General features: G+C 48.0%; 8 protein-coding genes across 8 annotated transcripts; 4 read left to right on the top strand and 4 right to left on the bottom strand.

Annotated features, from left to right (window-relative positions):
- Window positions 1-368: 368 nt before the first annotated feature.
- EV420DRAFT_1304107 (histone 2A) lies at window positions 369-1445 on the bottom strand. Its single transcript, XM_060468445.1, has 4 exons — window positions 1368-1445; window positions 996-1311; window positions 813-942; window positions 369-754 (listed from the first exon to the last, which is right to left on the bottom strand). The coding sequence occupies exons 2-4, from the start codon at window positions 1107-1109 to the stop codon at window positions 558-560; spliced, it is 441 nt and encodes a 146-aa protein (XP_060334535.1). The 5' UTR covers window positions 1110-1311; window positions 1368-1445; the 3' UTR covers window positions 369-557.
- Window positions 1446-1865: 420 nt separating this feature from the next.
- EV420DRAFT_1522643 (uncharacterized protein) lies at window positions 1866-3755 on the bottom strand. The gene is made up of 3 exons (XM_060472262.1): window positions 2452-3755; window positions 2019-2401; window positions 1866-1958 (listed from the first exon to the last, which is right to left on the bottom strand). The coding sequence occupies exons 1-3, from the start codon at window positions 3305-3307 to the stop codon at window positions 1944-1946; spliced, it is 1254 nt and encodes a 417-aa protein (XP_060334536.1). The 5' UTR covers window positions 3308-3755; the 3' UTR covers window positions 1866-1943.
- A 1262-nt stretch (window positions 3756-5017) lies between these two features.
- On the top strand, window positions 5018-9855 carry EV420DRAFT_1153744 (DNA/RNA polymerase). The gene is made up of 11 exons (XM_060466111.1): window positions 5018-5741; window positions 5792-6080; window positions 6129-6904; window positions 6955-7157; window positions 7212-7561; window positions 7612-7884; window positions 7938-8402; window positions 8456-8771; window positions 8825-8916; window positions 8969-9106; window positions 9159-9855. Exons 1-11 carry the CDS (start codon window positions 5140-5142, stop codon window positions 9621-9623), a joined length of 3969 nt encoding a protein of 1322 aa, XP_060334537.1. The 5' UTR covers window positions 5018-5139; the 3' UTR covers window positions 9624-9855.
- EV420DRAFT_1153757 (ATP synthase complex subunit H-domain-containing protein) lies at window positions 9777-10511 on the bottom strand. Its single transcript, XM_060466112.1, has 4 exons — window positions 10451-10511; window positions 10338-10392; window positions 10226-10281; window positions 9777-10166 (listed from the first exon to the last, which is right to left on the bottom strand). Exons 1-4 carry the CDS (start codon window positions 10481-10483, stop codon window positions 9930-9932), a joined length of 381 nt encoding a protein of 126 aa, XP_060334538.1. The 5' UTR covers window positions 10484-10511; the 3' UTR covers window positions 9777-9929.
- Window positions 10512-10578: 67 nt separating this feature from the next.
- On the top strand, window positions 10579-11052 carry EV420DRAFT_1639161 (uncharacterized protein; the record flags this gene model as incomplete). Its single annotated transcript, XM_060476933.1, has 5 exons — window positions 10579-10688; window positions 10741-10763; window positions 10814-10866; window positions 10917-10940; window positions 10993-11052. 5 exons carry the CDS (start codon window positions 10579-10581, stop codon window positions 11050-11052), a joined length of 270 nt encoding a protein of 89 aa, XP_060334539.1.
- A 656-nt stretch (window positions 11053-11708) lies between these two features.
- Window positions 11709-12301, bottom strand: EV420DRAFT_1304115 (uncharacterized protein; the record flags this gene model as incomplete). Its single annotated transcript, XM_060468446.1, has 3 exons — window positions 12191-12301; window positions 11850-12137; window positions 11709-11795 (listed from the first exon to the last, which is right to left on the bottom strand). Exons 2-3 carry the CDS (start codon window positions 11973-11975, stop codon window positions 11709-11711), a joined length of 213 nt encoding a protein of 70 aa, XP_060334540.1. The 5' UTR covers window positions 11976-12137; window positions 12191-12301.
- A 599-nt stretch (window positions 12302-12900) lies between these two features.
- EV420DRAFT_1476827 (uncharacterized protein) lies at window positions 12901-14807 on the top strand (the record flags this gene model as incomplete). Its single annotated transcript, XM_060469360.1, has 19 exons — window positions 12901-12958; window positions 13015-13084; window positions 13139-13204; window positions 13264-13357; window positions 13413-13414; window positions 13470-13499; window positions 13556-13587; window positions 13649-13678; window positions 13726-13739; window positions 13790-13823; window positions 13884-13943; window positions 13992-14058; window positions 14112-14134; window positions 14186-14268; window positions 14318-14346; window positions 14397-14404; window positions 14458-14524; window positions 14576-14603; window positions 14652-14807. The coding sequence occupies 19 exons, from the start codon at window positions 12901-12903 to the stop codon at window positions 14805-14807; spliced, it is 951 nt and encodes a 316-aa protein (XP_060334541.1).
- Window positions 14571-15995, top strand: EV420DRAFT_1153980 (uncharacterized protein). The gene is made up of 3 exons (XM_060466113.1): window positions 14571-15272; window positions 15326-15462; window positions 15515-15995. Exons 1-3 carry the CDS (start codon window positions 14996-14998, stop codon window positions 15617-15619), a joined length of 519 nt encoding a protein of 172 aa, XP_060334542.1. The 5' UTR covers window positions 14571-14995; the 3' UTR covers window positions 15620-15995.
- Window positions 15996-16220: the final 225 nt, after the last annotated feature.

The raw sequence follows: 16220 nt of genomic DNA on the forward strand, positions 1-16220 counted from the left end.
GTTTTTGCTGAATATCCCGAATAACTTCTCTTGGTATCAACGTGCTGCGTACGCCAGTTCCTGTTATCAACCACTCATTCTTATGGCCGACGGAGATCTTAATTTTCTTGTAGAGCGGAGTGCTGCTGCACCACATCAGGCTATCGTATTGGAGAACTTTAAAAAAACACCAATTCTACGTCAAAATTGTATTTGAATGCTTTGTTCGTTGCCATCTTCTTTACTCGCATCGAAATTTTCTCTACGTTCGGCATCCTTTCTTCGCCCTTCAAAACGAATTGACTACTACCCGGTGATTAATATCTTTGACATATTCAATCCATCGCGGAACGCCACCACCGACGCAGCGCAAGATCTGACTTAATGGCGCTAAATTAGTCCTCGTCAAGGCTCCGAGGCTCAGGTAAACCATACCATATCGCAAACCAGATTGTGTTAATGCTACATACATAAAAGCATATATAAATGAGTACACAAACTACATACTAAATACTAGGGCTACGGCAACACAACACGCATACGATACGAATCGAATAGCTAAAAATTGAAGTCCAGTCCTAGGCAGCAGGTGGCGGCTCCGTACCCTTCTTAATAGCCTTTGGATTTGAAGTGAGGCTCTTGTGAATGAACGGCAGAACTCCTCCTCCAGCAATAGTAGCCCTCACAAGCGTATCCAACTCCTCATCACCACGAATAGCAAGCTGTAAATGACGAGGTGTAATTCGCTTCACGCGCAAATCTTTTGATGCATTACCTAGATGAATTAATGTTTCATCTATATTGAAAAAAGACGTCAAAAATTAGACTCGTACCTGCGAGTTCTAGAACTTCAGCAGTGAGGTACTCCAAGATGGCAGAAGTGTAAACCGCAGCCTTGGCACCGATACGGACATTGTGCTGTGTACGTTGTTTTAGGTAACGGTGAATCCGACCTACTGGGAACTAGTATAGACATGAGCGACGTCATAACAAGGTCACCAAGAGGAGATATATACCTGCAACCCAGCTTTCTGACTCCTTGTCTGTACATTCTTCGGCTGATTGGGCCCTCCTGGAGCTCCACCTCCGCCTGCCTTTGACTTTCCACCAGACTTTGCAGCAGGGGCCATAATTTAGCGTTTGCAGGTAAAGGTTGACAACGTTTCACGGCAATAATGGCAGCTAGACAGGTAGTCTCTTTCAAAGACCATACCTCCTGTCAACACATTTCATCAGAATATCATAAACAGACTCACAGCCTGGGTTATTGCTTAGGAGCCACAAGAAAAATCCACCGGAAATGATATCGCAAACGTCGCGCCCGAGACGTATCTGCCGACATTTCAGGTCAGAACTTGTGGAACTGGGAAAAGGAGAGCGGCACGAACTTTTGGAAACGCGAAAGTGGCTGCACCGTGGTGGTTCCAAAGAAAGAAGCGTGTTGTTGATTGTTGACTAAGATTCTCATACATCAACGATGGCACGTGATCCCACGATCGCGACTGCGGCAAAGTTCGGCCCGGTGTCGATGTGCCCTAAGGCTGTGTTCGGCGTTCACTCAACTTTGAACTCTTCCATTGTGACGTCTATCGAGCATCCAAATCCTTTTTTGTCAGGAGCTACCGAGGTCTATTATTTTACATCCTTTATGAGCTGTATCAGCGGAGGTGACTCGGGACGGGAGGTAAGTCAGGTGAGCGTCAATCTAGTTTTCTAGTTTTCTTGCTCCCTGTCACGTATCAAGAGGCAGCAAGAAGATAACTAAAAAAAAAAGAATCAAAGGTAGGAGTTTTGCGTTTAGCTGAGGTCGTAACGTATCGATACGAGCTGAAACAATGATTCTCCTTGGCAAAGCCTAAACACTCTAAAAGCCGTACCGCAGTTCTTCGTGGCGAGCTTTTTCTAAATGGTGAGTGTCAATATAATATATTATATTCGTGTATAAAATACATAATTAGCACAATCTACGCCGCCATGACCTAAGAAAAACGCATGAGCATCAGCTGTGGCGACTCCCAGACGAACGCTGGTGCTCCTACCATGACGGTAGGGAGAAGGGTGCACGTCACGTTGACTTTCCCTTTCAACCCCTGCAGCCTCTTCTTCATCCAATGTTCTGACTCTGCCAGAATCTCTTTCCTCGGACCGGAAACCACAATGCTCTCCAACGATTCCCAATTGCGCTTGGAATTGATGGTGTAGATGATAATATCCCAATCGATGAGATCAAGGTCATCTGTGCTGTTAATCTGCACACGTAGGGCGAGTTCTTTGATCTCTGATGAAACTTGGCCGATAATCTCTGGTAAATGTTTTGCTGCGGTGAGACGGGCCTGGTAAGGCTCGGCTAGAATAAGTTGATCGAATGCGAGGGAACGCAGACGTGTGTTGTGGCTCAGGTTGATATATCGACAGAAAGCATCTATATATCGTTCAGCTGTGCTGACGGAACACTTGAGCGACGTTACACACCTTGTGTAGCCGTTTCTTCGTTGATATCAACAACATTCAGATCTAGCACCTCGAGGGAAGGACCTAACTTCTCCACGAAATCTGCAACAGCGAGCGTTTCGGTGTCGGTAATACGTTCAAGAACAAGGTCTGTTATGATCGGGGTCGACGCTAGCCACCTTAAAACAGCATCATAGTTTCCCAAACGATGACTGTCAAGTCTGAGTTTGGTAAGACGGGGCGGAGGCACGGGTAGCGGGCTCAAACGGATGTGCAGTCCCAAAAGCAAGTCCATATCCAGCGACGTGCGGCGCAGGGTGAGCTCCTCAAGGCAATCACACACCGACAGCACATCAAGGCACTGATCTGGGGTCCGGAACTGGCACGACAAGAGCTGGAGCTGCTTCATGCTCTTCATGTGCGCGAAGAACGGAATGCCCGACTCGGACCAGGTGTCCGGGCGCATTCTATCGAAGCGCGCGCCGGTGATTGAGAGCGTTTTGACGTTAGTGAGGAGTGAGAGTTGGGGTAAAGCGTCGTTGAGCCATAACGTGCCCAGGCCGCTTAGACTGTATGCTTCGCGGATGACGAGGGTCCGGACGTAGGATGTGATTGTACACAGTGGGTGGGTCAACATAGCGGCAAAGGCATTGCATCGGGGGAAATCATTTGGGGGGAGGAAAACAGTCTCGAAAAGATAGAAGCGGCTACGGGCAAGCCAAGATCTGGAGGCAAGAGAGCAGGCTCCCAAAGTATCCCTCCGCTCGTGATATCTTTCCTGGTCTTTTACGCGGGACACGGGACCAAGGAGATGCACCTGGTCGATGATAGCATCAATGATTTCTGGAGGGAGGGCTGGGTAGTCGATGGCAGACATGAAGGATTGAAAGGATGGCTCAGGGTAAATTAAAGTGTCCGCACGTCTTTATATATGCCAACGTCAGGCTCGGGTTACAATACAGGGCGCGGTGCGACTCGGACGGTAATATCACCAAATTGAAGACTCGACGACTGGCCCCGACAGGGGCTCTTTGGGAATGGCTAGGGTAATAGGATATCGATGTTATCGTTGCTTTATAGCCGTTTAGGCCGGAATTTGGTCCCGTGCACATGCATATTTCTGAAGCTTCTCGAGGAGATTGGGAGTCCTCCGAGTCGGACATATTGAGATTAACCGCTTTTGGTACCATATATCCCGGAGAGACTGACATGTGTTCCACTATTTCGAGGCATTGTGATTGTGATGAACTTGAAGAAGTCGTAGGTCGGATCCTATCATCTTGGGAATTTTTAACATTTTGCAATCAAAACTTTGCACCGGGAGGAAGCATGAAGTGCTCACAGTTGAACGTTGAACGTCCATGTCTTAATGACTGAATGAAGTCAAAATAAAGCTGATGATGACCTTGATCTGTAAAAAATCATGCAGATAAGGAGAGCCCTCCGTGAATAAGGTGCTTCGTGTTGGAAGTGATGACGGGCAGAATTGCGTCGTCGATCACATTAATTACGGTATTACGCCGTATCAGGCCTCTCCCTCCTACACTGCACGTGTATTTTCCTTCACCCGGTTTGAACATTGACGCCCGACTTCCTTGAGATTCTCATCGAAATAGACATTCTTGAGTATGTTGAATTGGCACGGAAGCCCGTCTTCTCAACTGTGCTTGCGCCGCTGATGAGGAATTTCAAGTTCTCGAAACTTCGCAGGGACCGACTTTCGTAGAGATGTACGTCAAACTTCACATAGAATCTGCAGCTGCCACCTGGATTTCTTGTTCTAACTGACTCGTGCGTATACGCCAACAGAAGATATCTACTCCCCGACCCATTCATTTTGTATAGAACGAGTTGTGTCCTTCTTGAACAAGAAAAAGCTCGGCCTGATGAACTAACTTCTAAGGTTCTACTACTTATGGGTTCGTAGGGAAAGAGAAGGATTCTTGGCGACACATTGGTTGTGTGCTACGGGTACTTATGCAACTGTGTTCTTATTCTCAATCGTGTCACTGGCTGTATCTTCTAGGTTAACCTCCACCTCCTGTTCGAACCTTGTTGAGGCCATGGCCCCGGCAATTGTCAAAGGATTATATAACCGCTCATTCCTTTTTGGCAGATACGGAACCAACTTTCTCCGTACAGGTCGTTCAACATATGCACAAAGCCACGGGACTTCTCGATCTGTGATGCTAGTAAAGTACCCTCGAAGAACTAGGATATGAAGCCGGCTCTCACTGATGGTGAATTCCTTCCTATGTTGTTCTGCTTCAAGAGGCTTGTCAACGCGACTGTAGTAGTAGTAGTAGTAGTAGTAACCCTTGGAGCTAGGTAGCAAGTTTCACCCAAGATCCTTCGTTTAGGATAATCCGTTATAACTTTGAAAGGGCCAGATGTAACGACTTCAATACATCCAGTGGTCGTCCTTCTCATAGAAAGCTGGAGGCTCCAATGTTTGAGTATTTGAGAGGTCAGGAGCTGCAGAGAGAATTACTATACCATACCTAGCCTGATATTGTCCAAGCTCTTCGCGCTTCAACTTTCTTGAAGGTAAAGTCTGTTCAAGTTCTGGAAGTCGGTGTCCGGACCGACTGGGATTACCCGGACCTATCCGCTCCACGTGATCTATTTTTTTTGCTATGGAGAAAATTCCGCTTGTAATTTTGCATTGAGCGGCGACTTGAGGTTCTCGCCAACGACTACACCGACGATATGCTGGTTCGCACGGCACACAGAGCAGAGACGACTTTACTGGCGTCTCGCCAGGGACTGCCTCGTCCAGCTCGTCTTTATTCTACTCCCACCCGGCGTGTTAATGCACCTGCACTCGCAACAATGCCGGCGCCGCAACCTGATTTCCCCGCCAATCTACTGAGGGAAGCTGCTACCACTCAATACACGAATGAACTGGCTGGATACCTGAAGCAGCGAACACACTATACGTTCCTGCCCAGCGTACGCCCAAACGACAGTTCATCACCCAGCAACAATGAATGGTATGCAGACTCGGCCACGCAGGATCTACTTGCAGTGATGGATGCCTGCATACACAACCTTTACGATGTTCCTCGAGCAAAATCCATATTTGACCGTTTGCGTCGCAAAGCGGCCAAGTCAGTGTTGGAGACCCGCATATACAATACCCTCCTTGAGGCATATACCAACATGTCTTATTCCACATACGACAGCGACTATGAAACTAGCATGTATTGGATGGACACGGCTTGGGATTTGTTCGAAAACATTGAAAAGGGCGAGGAGGGCATCGAATCCAGTGCGAGCACGTATGCGATTATGCTTCTTGCTTTAAAACGGTGAGTGTTACTCGACTGTTTTTCGTATTTGATCACTCACTCTCTGTAAGATGTGGCCCTGGATCATCCAAGCCCATGGACCAACTCAATCTTCCCAAATATAACGAACTCCTCTCTTCCATTATTTCAAGGGGCCATTCCGTTTCTGCTGTGGTCTCTGATCGTGTATTCACCGACTCTGAGGAAGCCGCTGCCGTCATCAAGGAACTCTCCCATGCCGCTGTAGATCTCAATATGTCCAACATCGTCGCTGAGTTGGGGCAGGCAGAGGCAATTGGTACCACTTATACGGATATTCGCGACAGTATACCAGAGATTGTCCCCGTGACGCGGATAAAGGCAAGTACCTCTTTTCTCTGTTGTGAACCCTTGTCTGATGACCTTCAGCGCTCGGAGCCGTTGGTCGATGGTGTCGACGATGACTACATGGAAGAAGGAGAACAGGAAGCTGTCGTTCCCTTTAACCTGGACAATCTACGCCGGCATCTTGCTCAGGTGAACTATGCTCGACGCGTTCTTCCTGAGGATGTGGCCGCTCGCCAAAAGCTTCTCGAAGAATCTGTTTATGACGTCGCCGTAGAACGATTAAAACACGAAGCTACCGTATTTGACAACCTTGGTATAGGAGGAGCCTACCAAAAATCTATACGGAAATGGATGTGGGAATGGCACGTTGCGCTACAGGAGCGGCTGAAAGAGGAGATCAAGTCGATACAAACATTGGAGAAGAAGGCCAGGAACAGGCGATTCCTCTCTCCCTACCTGACTTTGGTTCAGCCCGAGAGGCTGTCCTTGATCACCATTCTTGAGCTCATGCGACTACAAGGGTCGGGCGGTGTGGCGGAGGGTATGAAGACGACAAGAGCGCTAATAACATTGGGGCGCGCGGTCGAGATGGAGTACAAGGCTCAAATGTGCAAGAAGAACAACATTCAAGTCCCCACCAACTTCAAGACCGACAAAGGTTTCTTCACCGGTCTTGGATATCAAGATTTGATGCAGAGGAGAGTCGTTGCAGCTCGGCAAATGACGGATGCAGAAGCCTGGACCTCTTCATGGACGCAAGCGACTCGGTCTCAGGTCGGAGGAATATTAGTTGATTGCTTGATGGAGGTTTCAAAGGTCACCAGAACGGCCACTGATAAGACAACAGGAGAAATAATGTGGGTGAAGGATTTTATTTCCATTTTATCTCTTACAAAGTGTGCTATAGAACGGAGGAACAGCCTGCATTCTATCACTCGTACGAGTACATACGGGGTCAGAAACTGGGCGTTCTTAGGCTCAATCCCGTTGTTGCAGAGGGCCTAGCTAAGGATAGTCTACGGGAAACACTTCATCCTCGCCACCTGCCTATGCTAGTTCCTCCAAAGCCTTGGGTAGGTCCGGAAATGGGCGGCTATTTCTACAACCGATGTATGTATATCATATTGCATGTTTGGTTCCACACTGACGCCTCTTTCGTGACAGCTTCTGCCATGCGATACAAAGACTCTGTTGAACAGCAAAGTTACATGAAGCGTGCGTCTGAACAGGGCAACGTGGAATTGGTTTACGCTGGGCTAGACGTTTTGGGTTCCACGCCATGGAAGATAAACAAGAAGATTTTCGACGTCGTTCTTGAAGTTTGGAACGCTGGTTATGGTTTAGGTAAATTGCCCCCTGCAGTCTATCCGCATCCTGAACCCCAGCCGCCTGCGGACAACAATATGAAGGACCGGGCGCTGTACATGTATAACCTCAAGCTTTATAACCAGGAGAAGGCCAACAACCATTCGTCGCGATGTAACGTCAATTACAAGATCGAGATTGCTCGTGCTGTAAGTGAAGCTTTTACGTCCCGATGTATCGAATACTCAAATGATTGTAGTTGCTGGGCGACAAGATCTATCAACCCCATAACGTGGATTTCCGTGGCCGTGCATACCCTATTCCTCCTCATTTGAACCATATCGGTGACGATCTTAGTCGGGGATTGTTAATGTTCGCCGAGGGAAAACCTCTTGGCGAGCGGGGACTTCGTTGGCTAAAAATTCATCTCTCTAACTTGTATGGATATGACAAGGCCAACTTCGATGAGCGAGAGCAATTCGTCATGGATCGGCTAGACGAAGTCTTCGACAGCGCTACCAAGCCTTTAACTGTATGTGATGTCTCTTTATTCAATGGTTGGGACTGACGATCATATGTAAATAGGGCTCCCGTTGGTGGACATATGCTGACGACCCTTGGCAGTGCTTGGCAACTTGCATGGAACTTCACGCTGCACTCACATCCGAAAATCCTACGGAATACCTGTCTTCGCAACCTGTGCACCAGGATGGCACGTGTAACGGTCTGCAGCACTATGCTGCCCTTGGTGGTGATTCGCGTGGTGCCCAACAGGTCAACCTTGCTGCTGGTGATCGTCCCTCCGATGTGTACACATATGTCGGAAACATGGTGGAAACGATTTTGGCTCGGGATGCAGCTGCCGGAGAACCACTTGCAGACATACTGAAGGGCAAGATTTCCAGGAAGATCGTGAAACAGACCGTCATGACGACGGTATATGGAGTTACCTACGTCGGCGCTCGTGAGCAGATCGAGAAACAGCTGAGGAACGTCGAGAGTCTGAAGAACGAGGACACCTGGACTTTGTCGGCTTATCTCGCTAAAGTGGTAAGTTTTTCCGGCCATTGTTATGACAATATGGAATCTCACTCTCTTGCCAGGTGCTGGCGTGTATTGGAGATCTTTTCAGTGGTGCCAAAGATATCCAAAACTGGCTAAACTTGTGCGCTCGGCTTATCTCTCGATCCATTCCCGAAGACCGCCTACCCGAGGCTTTGGAAGAATACAACAATAAGCGAGCGAACCCTTCAAAAGTGCTCCCCGCGGAACAGATCAAGAAGGAGCTGATGACTTCTGTCGTTTGGACTACACCCCTCGGACTGCCCATAGTCCAGCCATACCGGAAGACGAAGCGAAAGCAAGTTATGACTGCCGTGCAGACGGTGTATATTTCCGACCCCCTCAGTCCTGCTGAAGGTGAGCATTAGTGCTCGAAGAGGTTATATCGTTATTGATCAAACCCTTGCTAGTCAATTCACTCAAGCAAGCTTCTGCTTTCCCACCCAACTTCATCCACAGTCTGGATGCGACTCATATGATGTTGTCTGCTTTGGAATGTCAAGTTAGTCTTTTAGCTTTCTCTTATGGTTTATGTCTGACTGAAGTATCCGCAGCGACAAGGCTTAACTTTCGCTGCTGTTCATGACTCGTATTGGACGCACGCTTCGAGCATCGATCAGATGTCTGTGATCATCCGAGATACATTCATTGCTCTGCATCAATCCGATGTGCTTGGCAAACTTCGTGAAGAGGTGGGTCTGTTCTTACAGTTTTACGGTTCATTACTAATGATGTAATGTCTAGTTTGTTGAGCGTTATAAGGGTTATAAGATTCCTCTCATCAGTCTGCGCGGCGGCCAGATGGGCAAGCTTCTCCGTAATGCGGGTGCCTCGCTCAAAGTCACTGCAGAACAAGCACAGGAATATTCTATGCTGGGATCACTGATGGAGGTCACCGAAGAGGGCTCGACATTTACACATTCAGCTACAACTGCAGAGGCTGAGGAAGTGAACAGCCGACTAGATGAGATCGAGGAGACCCTGGTAGACGAGGATGAGGAGGACGTGGATATTGAGGATTTCTCAGAGGATGGAGCTGAACTATCCGACCGTCAAAAGAAGCTGAAGAAACGGAAAGCTATAAACGAAAAAGAGGCGCTGAAATTGGTGGGCAAGTTTGTGGACCTTGTCGACCTCCTTCCGCCTGTCCCGAAAAAAGGTGACTTCAGAGTAGAGGCGATCAAGGCGTCGCAATATTTCTTCTCATAGGCATCGCGCATTTCACCCACCCCACTTCATCACCATCCGGTCCTTGGTGGCCTTCACGTCGTTATCTTATTGCAACTTTCACTTCATATTTGGTTTTCGATGCACCATCATTGCTTAATGTATCAATAAGTACAGTACCCTATATATTAGACCTAGAGGAGAACATATTAGGAGTTTAAACGAACACGGGGGTACCACTGAGAAAACCATTGATGAGGCTCTTGGAAGACAAGTCTGGTTCAACGTTCACGTTCAGCTTGGCGGCATGTGTTGTATTTTTTTAAATTACAATCAGGCGTATTCCGTCTAATGGTGGTGCACTTCTGGCTTGGGAAGGTCCGCCTCGAGGAAACTGAGGTACGCATCCGCACCGCTGGTAGTGTCTGCCGACTCGCTTGCAACAGCAACCTCTACTTCAGCCAAAGTTGGTTCGGACGCATCGTATGCAGCCAATTCGGAGGCGATGTCAGCGGGAAGGGTGGGTGGTTGCGGTGCCGCTGGGGTCGAGTACGTCTTGACTACGCCGACATGGGCATCTTTGGCCTACAACGAACAGATGGTACTAAGTAAAAATGGAAAAGTAAAGATAGAGAGTGACGCACGACAGGCGCTGGCTTGTAGCTCTTCAGTTCCTTGAGATATAAGTCCTGGACGAGGTCTACGGGTGTATTCGGGATCAGGAACATTCGTACGGAATAGCGGCGACGTATGCACCTTTGCGGGAAGCGACGGTCGACGAAAAAGCGCGGGTACGCGACACAATACGAGCCTGAAAATTTGTGCTATTTAGCAGAGAGAAAAAAAAACTGGAAATAACAGAAACGTACAGCGCTGGCTGCCTGCCTGAGAATTGTTGACATGGCGGAGAGGAAGAGGAAAGTGTGACTGTGACGTAACAGAGTCGTGACCGGAACGTCGAGTCTCTCCGGATTCCACCTTGACCAACAACTACATCATGTTTCGCATTCCTGCTGCTCGTCGCATCACCAACTTGTCCGTCGCACAGAGGCGATACACCTCCAGCTTGAAGGAAGGTGCTGTTGCTCAGTCAAAGGGTGCATTCCAGTATGTATCTGTTGCTCTTCGCTTTTTATCAGTCACCTTATGTTGCCTTCAGAACAAAGGAAAAGGCCGTTGAGAGTACGCGACCATTGATATCCGTAACAGTTTCAAGTTTGACCGCGGGATAGACCAATATGCCCACAACATTGAGGTACAGCAACTCGAGAAGCTGAAAGCTGAGGTACGCTTTCGTTGTCTTCAGGGTGTTCCATATCTCATGCAGGAACATAGCTTGAGGCGCAGAAGAAGAAGCTGGTGCGTTGTATCTTTCTTTGTCATTGTTAAACCCTTCTGAATGTATTTGCAGAGCGAGAGTGAAGCTACATTGGATAACCTCATCCAGAAGGCCAACGGCAAATCGCAGTGAAGGGTGCTCTGTGTGCGTTTGATAGTGCGTTTTTTCCCGACAGCGCGCATGTCTAGATGCTGACGAGTAGCAAGTGGACTTAACCAGTTGTTGAACAAACATTGTGTATCTACTAGCCGCCACAAATCACAAACGTCGCTACTTGTTGCGGATATTACCAATCGTCCTAATAGCAAATAGCCCGAATAAAAGGCTGGTGAGCCGACATCGTTTGAGAGTTCATTAACATTAGACGCGGGACATCGTGAGCGAGACATAGCGGTATACAACTTATGGGTCGCATTCTCGAAGCCATTTCGTATCCATCGTTCAGAGCCAGCCTCCCAGGTAGAACGGGCAGAAGGGTGACTACTGTCCGACTGTGATGCTCCGAAGATATATTGAGGAGCCACCGTGTGTACTCTGAAGTGGATTGGAGAAGGTCCCCAAGTACTAGCAACAATCAAAGTTTCAAGTTTACCGTCGACGCAAGGCATCACATTTCTAAACCCGCAAGTATCATGTGATTCGTACTTTGGTCTTATTGACCCCGCTCATCATTAACAGGAAGTTATGGAATCAAGTTGAACTTTCTTGCTCATGTAACTTCTCTTCATTTTGTAGGCGGATCCTATTTTGCGCCACATCAGCAAAAAAACTGGTAATAGTGACATTGCTCACCTATTTCTGGCTGACAAGACCCTAAGAGTTGTCTCCTTCTCTTTCTCCGTCATATTGGCCCAGTTGGCAACACGAGAAAGCGTCTGCGTTCATATTCGGTGATGTTGGACGAAGCAACCGATAGGTAAGTCACGTACGCCATCGCTATTTACTACCATCGGCCCCAAGTTATCAAGCTTCACCGCTGAGCCGATGCCGACTTGTGTGGCCTCCGATTTGTCTGATGGAGCGGGCAGTCGAAGTGGAGTATGGGGCTCTGTCATGTTCTGTGAAGAACGCGTGGATTCGATTGAGATTGACCTTGGACCGTCAACGTCACATGGGAAATGTTAGAAAGCTCGAGAACGTGTGCTTGGTCTACGTCACGGAACAACGCCGCCAATTCTCCGTGCAACGCAGCGAGTAATCCTAGACTTTGCTTTCGGCTGTACCTCAAGTGAGTGAGGATGTCGCCCTTCGGGTTTTGAAGGAACCATACATGACTTTTTATGGTCTGATGAGCGGAGCCTGCCCTGATGGTTGGAATGATGACGATGATGATGGCGAGACTCGAGTTTCGATGGTCTTCTATGAAATTGGCGCAGATGCTGTACGTACTCTATTCTCTCTCCTTATTTAACCATCTTAACTTCATAGCAGTGAAGTGCAATGTGCCTATAGAAATCCAAATAGCCGCTGACCAGTACGATCAGTAAAAGCAGACATCTAGGCCATTGCCGAACCTGAAATGATATCCGGTTTAATATAGCGCAGCAACATCGAGTTGGCTTTCAACGTTCAACAAGGTCCATTGATCCCGCGGTTGGGTCGTGGGGAACCAACAATAACGGAAGTCAATAGCCATGGCTAAGTCCGTATTTCTGTTCGAGAATGGAAGTAAGACTGCCTTAAGCTCCAGGACACTATTCCTTCGACCAACGGCCCTGCTCACACGAGGGTTCTTCTGTCCGTTCACGTACGCTCTGGAAGCAAACAGCGCCCATGAAAGAATCTACGGGTACAGTGTCTCTTAACATCTTGGTCCCCTGAGCTAAGCATGCGGCCTACGCTTGTTATCGGGGTCGGAGAATAATGATGGCCTATTCGGGTTGATGGAGGAGTGGTACAATATAAAGTCTCTCCATGAGATGGTTAGGACCCTCCGCAAAGTGTGCCCGGTCTCCCTTTCCCTCTATAAACGGATTGGCAATGGCCGAAAGCGACCAAGAGGTGGCAGGACAGGCTTGGGCTGTGGCGTGGGTCGCAGGTGAGCCCTATACGACGTTTGTGTTGAGTGAATTTTGACACCGAGTTGGATTATAGCTGCCTGTGCGACTTGCATTGTGTACGACCACCTTATTACTTTTGGGGAAGAGTGTAATCATATTTGGCCGTAAGTACTTATCCGCTGTCGCGTTCGTCAAGCTGTGTTCATGCATCGCGGTAGGGCACGAATGACTTTGGCTCGCGTCCTTTTCTTCGTGAACCGATACGTCGTAGAGGGCATGTTACTGTGAGCTGTCTTATCCGATAACGATGCCACGTTTATGTGCTCATGGCGCTTGGGGTTAGGTTCGCCTTTATCGGTAAGGACGCGTCTGTGCACTCATCCAAAAAACTGATCCGGCCCAAAATAGCCGTAGGGTTCGGTAATCTGTCAACTTCAGTGGGTATTCTTTCATTAATAATATGTTACTCCATCTCACTGATATCATGCGCAGTTGTACGTGAGATATTTATGCCATCAGTTCTGCTTAGGCACTGAAGGCGTTCTGCAGCTGTACCTTCTACCTTCGGTGGTTGAGCGTGTGAGCGCATGTCCCTTAACATATCAGTTGAACGTCAACTGATGTTATCTATGTAGTAATTTGACCGTTCAAAATGCGGTGGTGCAAGGTCCGTCGGACATCGGGTCTGATGTCCCTAGGCCTCTTGTCTTTCTGACTGCTTCCGATAGGGATCCTCGTTCTACGTGTCTGGGCACTCTGTAAGCGTTTCTTTTAGCGCTCTCGTATATCGCTCATAGTATCCCAGATCGGGGCAATAAGGTCGGTGGTGATAGGAACATATGACAGCTGAGACTCAGTTATCGATTTAGCCGGTGATAGGGTTTGCATTCTTTCTCTACTTTGGTATGTGTTTTCTTTTGATTTTTATTGGTAGTGCTGGCTTGCTAACTGAATGTTTTGAAGGTGTCTGTGCAACCTTGGTTGGCCTGACAGTCACAGATTATCTTGCGGAGAGTGTAGACGGTACGCGTCATTGCGTATGCAATTTGCAGGCACTCATTTTTAATGTAGTGGATAAGGTGGTTGCACTACCGGGTTGCTACGCAGATAGTCTTCCTTCCATGCTTGCTGGCTACTGGTAAATTATTCATTGTTCTGCAGTCTTGACAGCTTCTGACCTGATGTCCTTAGGATCACACCTCTGGCCATCGAGAGTAAGAAATTTCCCCTCAGCTTGTTATACTCGTACGATCGTATCGTTTTAGGCTATCTATTCATCATGGTGTCCGCCCGAGCTTTTGTTTACTGGAAGGCAGGTGAATCCGCCCCTACCATCCTAAATCTAATGGTAAGTAAACCTGTTCTGCTTTGAAGTTAACTTCTAAAGGTTGTTACAGGCTCGTGATTCGATGATTTATTTCGCAATGTACGTCTTCTCATCCCGTAATTGACATAGAAGCTGATCTTAACCTCCAGAATACTTGGTTCGTCGGACAGTTACGGTCTAACCAGAACCGTCGACTGAATTGGATCACAGCTTTATTATTAGGAAATCTTCTCATGTTTTTATTGGGTCCGCCCTTCTTGTCTAGCCTGCTGGTCAAGTATGTCACCTATGACACAATCATTGGAGATCTGTGCTGACGTTTGTATAGTCCTTTAAGCGCGGCTAGTTGCATCCTGGTAAACTACTTGTTGAGTATCTGCTGTTGATATCTAACGTTGCGGCAGGGTTCCCGTATGCTCCTAAACCTTCGGATCGCGATCGACCTCCATCCTTCGCGCTCAGAATTAGAAATACCGCGTAATACACGCCATGGATCCTCAGAATATCCCAGACATTTACACGCACCGGACATCGTGGACGAATCTGATTCCCTCTCGTGATGCACGCCGCAGAGGAGTTCTGAATTATCAAAAGGCGGAGCGATCGGGCAAAATCAGGTGACGGCGCTCCAGGGAGCGAATGGTGACGGTATTCCCGCCGTCATTTGGACCTGTCATGATGTCACCATGGACTGAGTATCTGGTATAAAAGCTGCTCGACATGTCTTACCAACTCACAGTTCTTCACCATGTCTCAAAACACTGACGACAACTACAATCAGTCTACTCAGCCGCAGCACCATCTTCACGGTAGCAACGACCCTCTTCCGGGTGATCGCAGCGGCAATATGGACGAGCAGAACATGGGTGGCGACAACTTAGGTCAAGGCGGCCAGCGCCAACCCGAGTCGGCTTTTGGTGAATATCAGCAATCGGGTGGTGGTCGACAACAGCAAGGCGGAAATGTCCGCTTGGGCTCGGGAGCTGGTGCTGGCGATTGGGAACGCGGTGCAGGCCAGGCACAAGGTAGACGTTTCGTAGAGCAATGTCTTAAAATGTGCTTATCGTCTATCGTATAGGCGGTGTTCCTGTCGAAGGACATCACCATCACCACCATCATGGGCACCATGCTGGCCAACAATCAGAGCAGGCGGCGCAACAAGCGGCTCAACAGCCTGTCTCGACCACTGACAAACTTCTTGGCAAGACTGAAAAGGTTTGCTCACGATTTTCATTGTGTGCATGAATCGTTTTAATTCTACGAGTAGATCATTGGGAAGGCCTCCGACAACACTGAAATGCAGATGAAGGGAGAACAACGTCAGACTGGGGGCAAGGCCGCTCAGGGCTTGGGCGGACAGAGCGGCATGTGAAGAATGTAAGCCGTCATGGAAAATGTATCAAATGAATATCTTGTATTTGTATAAACTCAGTACCAGAAGTATGTTGCTAAATCCAGTGCTAATACCAACTTGAGGGAGGTATTCGAATTTGAGCATCGTTGAACAACATTTTCATACCGTCTTTCGGCACATGGATTATATGATGGGTTCTTTTCTCCTCGTCTAGTACGTAGGATGCCCTATAGCAGTAACCACTATAAGCGACAAAAAAGGCCAGGCCAGGCCCAAAAAAGACGGGTTATACTAACAGTCACACCAACTCTGTCAACTACACCATTACCATGGTAACTTCGTAGTCCGACACATGTTTAGAATAAAATTTCGTCACATACAAATAATTCACCATCTGCTCTTGAGGGCCTAATCTCTACGGTCTTATGCTTCTTAGATGTGTATGACATCTTAATGCTGTTCGCGACACACAGTACCCAGTAGGTTGTGGTCTGTACCCACCACGATATCGTCACTAAGGTCAAGACGAAGCTGATGATTACAAACTACCAAACTTTGATAGACTAAAGTCGTCACTCAAGAATTGGGGCTTGCGATCATAGTAAGTATGGTACGAAGT

Source organism: Desarmillaria tabescens (assembly GCF_030435595.1).
Source record: "Desarmillaria tabescens strain CCBAS 213 chromosome Unknown EV420scaffold_8, whole genome shotgun sequence".
Classification (NCBI taxonomy): domain Eukaryota; kingdom Fungi; phylum Basidiomycota; class Agaricomycetes; order Agaricales; family Physalacriaceae; genus Desarmillaria; species Desarmillaria tabescens.

What these genes read in the sequence shown, in the direction of transcription:
- EV420DRAFT_1153980 (XM_060466113.1), top strand. Translation starts at nt 14,996, where the DNA reads ATGTCTCAAAACACTGACGACAACTACAATCAGTCTACTCAGCCGCAG. An exon ending in CGGTGCAGGCCAGGCACAAG is followed by an intron (nt 15,273 to 15,325) that starts GTAGACGTTTCG and finishes TCTATCGTATAG; the next exon opens with GCGGTGTTCCTGTCGAAGGA. An exon ending in TTCTTGGCAAGACTGAAAAG is followed by an intron (nt 15,463 to 15,514) that starts GTTTGCTCACGA and finishes TTCTACGAGTAG; the next exon opens with ATCATTGGGAAGGCCTCCGA.
- EV420DRAFT_1304107 (XM_060468445.1), bottom strand. Translation starts at nt 1,109, where the DNA reads ATGGCCCCTGCTGCAAAGTCTGGTGGAAAGTCAAAGGCAGGCGGAGGT. An exon ending in GTCAGAAAGCTGGGTTGCAG is followed by an intron (nt 943 to 995) that starts GTATATATCTCC and finishes TGTCTATACTAG; the next exon opens with TTCCCAGTAGGTCGGATTCA. An exon ending in TGAAGTTCTAGAACTCGCAG is followed by an intron (nt 755 to 812) that starts GTACGAGTCTAA and finishes TAATTCATCTAG; the next exon opens with GTAATGCATCAAAAGATTTG.
- EV420DRAFT_1153757 (XM_060466112.1), bottom strand. Translation starts at nt 10,483, where the DNA reads ATGTCAACAATTCTCAGGCAGGCAGCCAGCGCT. An exon ending in GACCGTCGCTTCCCGCAAAG is followed by an intron (nt 10,282 to 10,337) that starts GTGCATACGTCG and finishes ATACACCCGTAG; the next exon opens with ACCTCGTCCAGGACTTATAT. An exon ending in GCTACAAGCCAGCGCCTGTC is followed by an intron (nt 10,167 to 10,225) that starts GTGCGTCACTCT and finishes TGTTCGTTGTAG; the next exon opens with GCCAAAGATGCCCATGTCGG.
- EV420DRAFT_1522643 (XM_060472262.1), bottom strand. Translation starts at nt 3,307, where the DNA reads ATGTCTGCCATCGACTACCCAGCCCTCCCTCCAGAAATCATTGATGCT. An exon ending in CGAAGAAACGGCTACACAAG is followed by an intron (nt 2,402 to 2,451) that starts GTGTGTAACGTC and finishes AACGATATATAG; the next exon opens with ATGCTTTCTGTCGATATATC.
- EV420DRAFT_1153744 (XM_060466111.1), top strand. Translation starts at nt 5,140, where the DNA reads ATGCTGGTTCGCACGGCACACAGAGCAGAGACGACTTTACTGGCGTCT. An exon ending in CGGCTATTTCTACAACCGAT is followed by an intron (nt 7,158 to 7,211) that starts GTATGTATATCA and finishes CTTTCGTGACAG; the next exon opens with CTTCTGCCATGCGATACAAA. An exon ending in GCGCTACCAAGCCTTTAACT is followed by an intron (nt 7,885 to 7,937) that starts GTATGTGATGTC and finishes ATATGTAAATAG; the next exon opens with GGCTCCCGTTGGTGGACATA.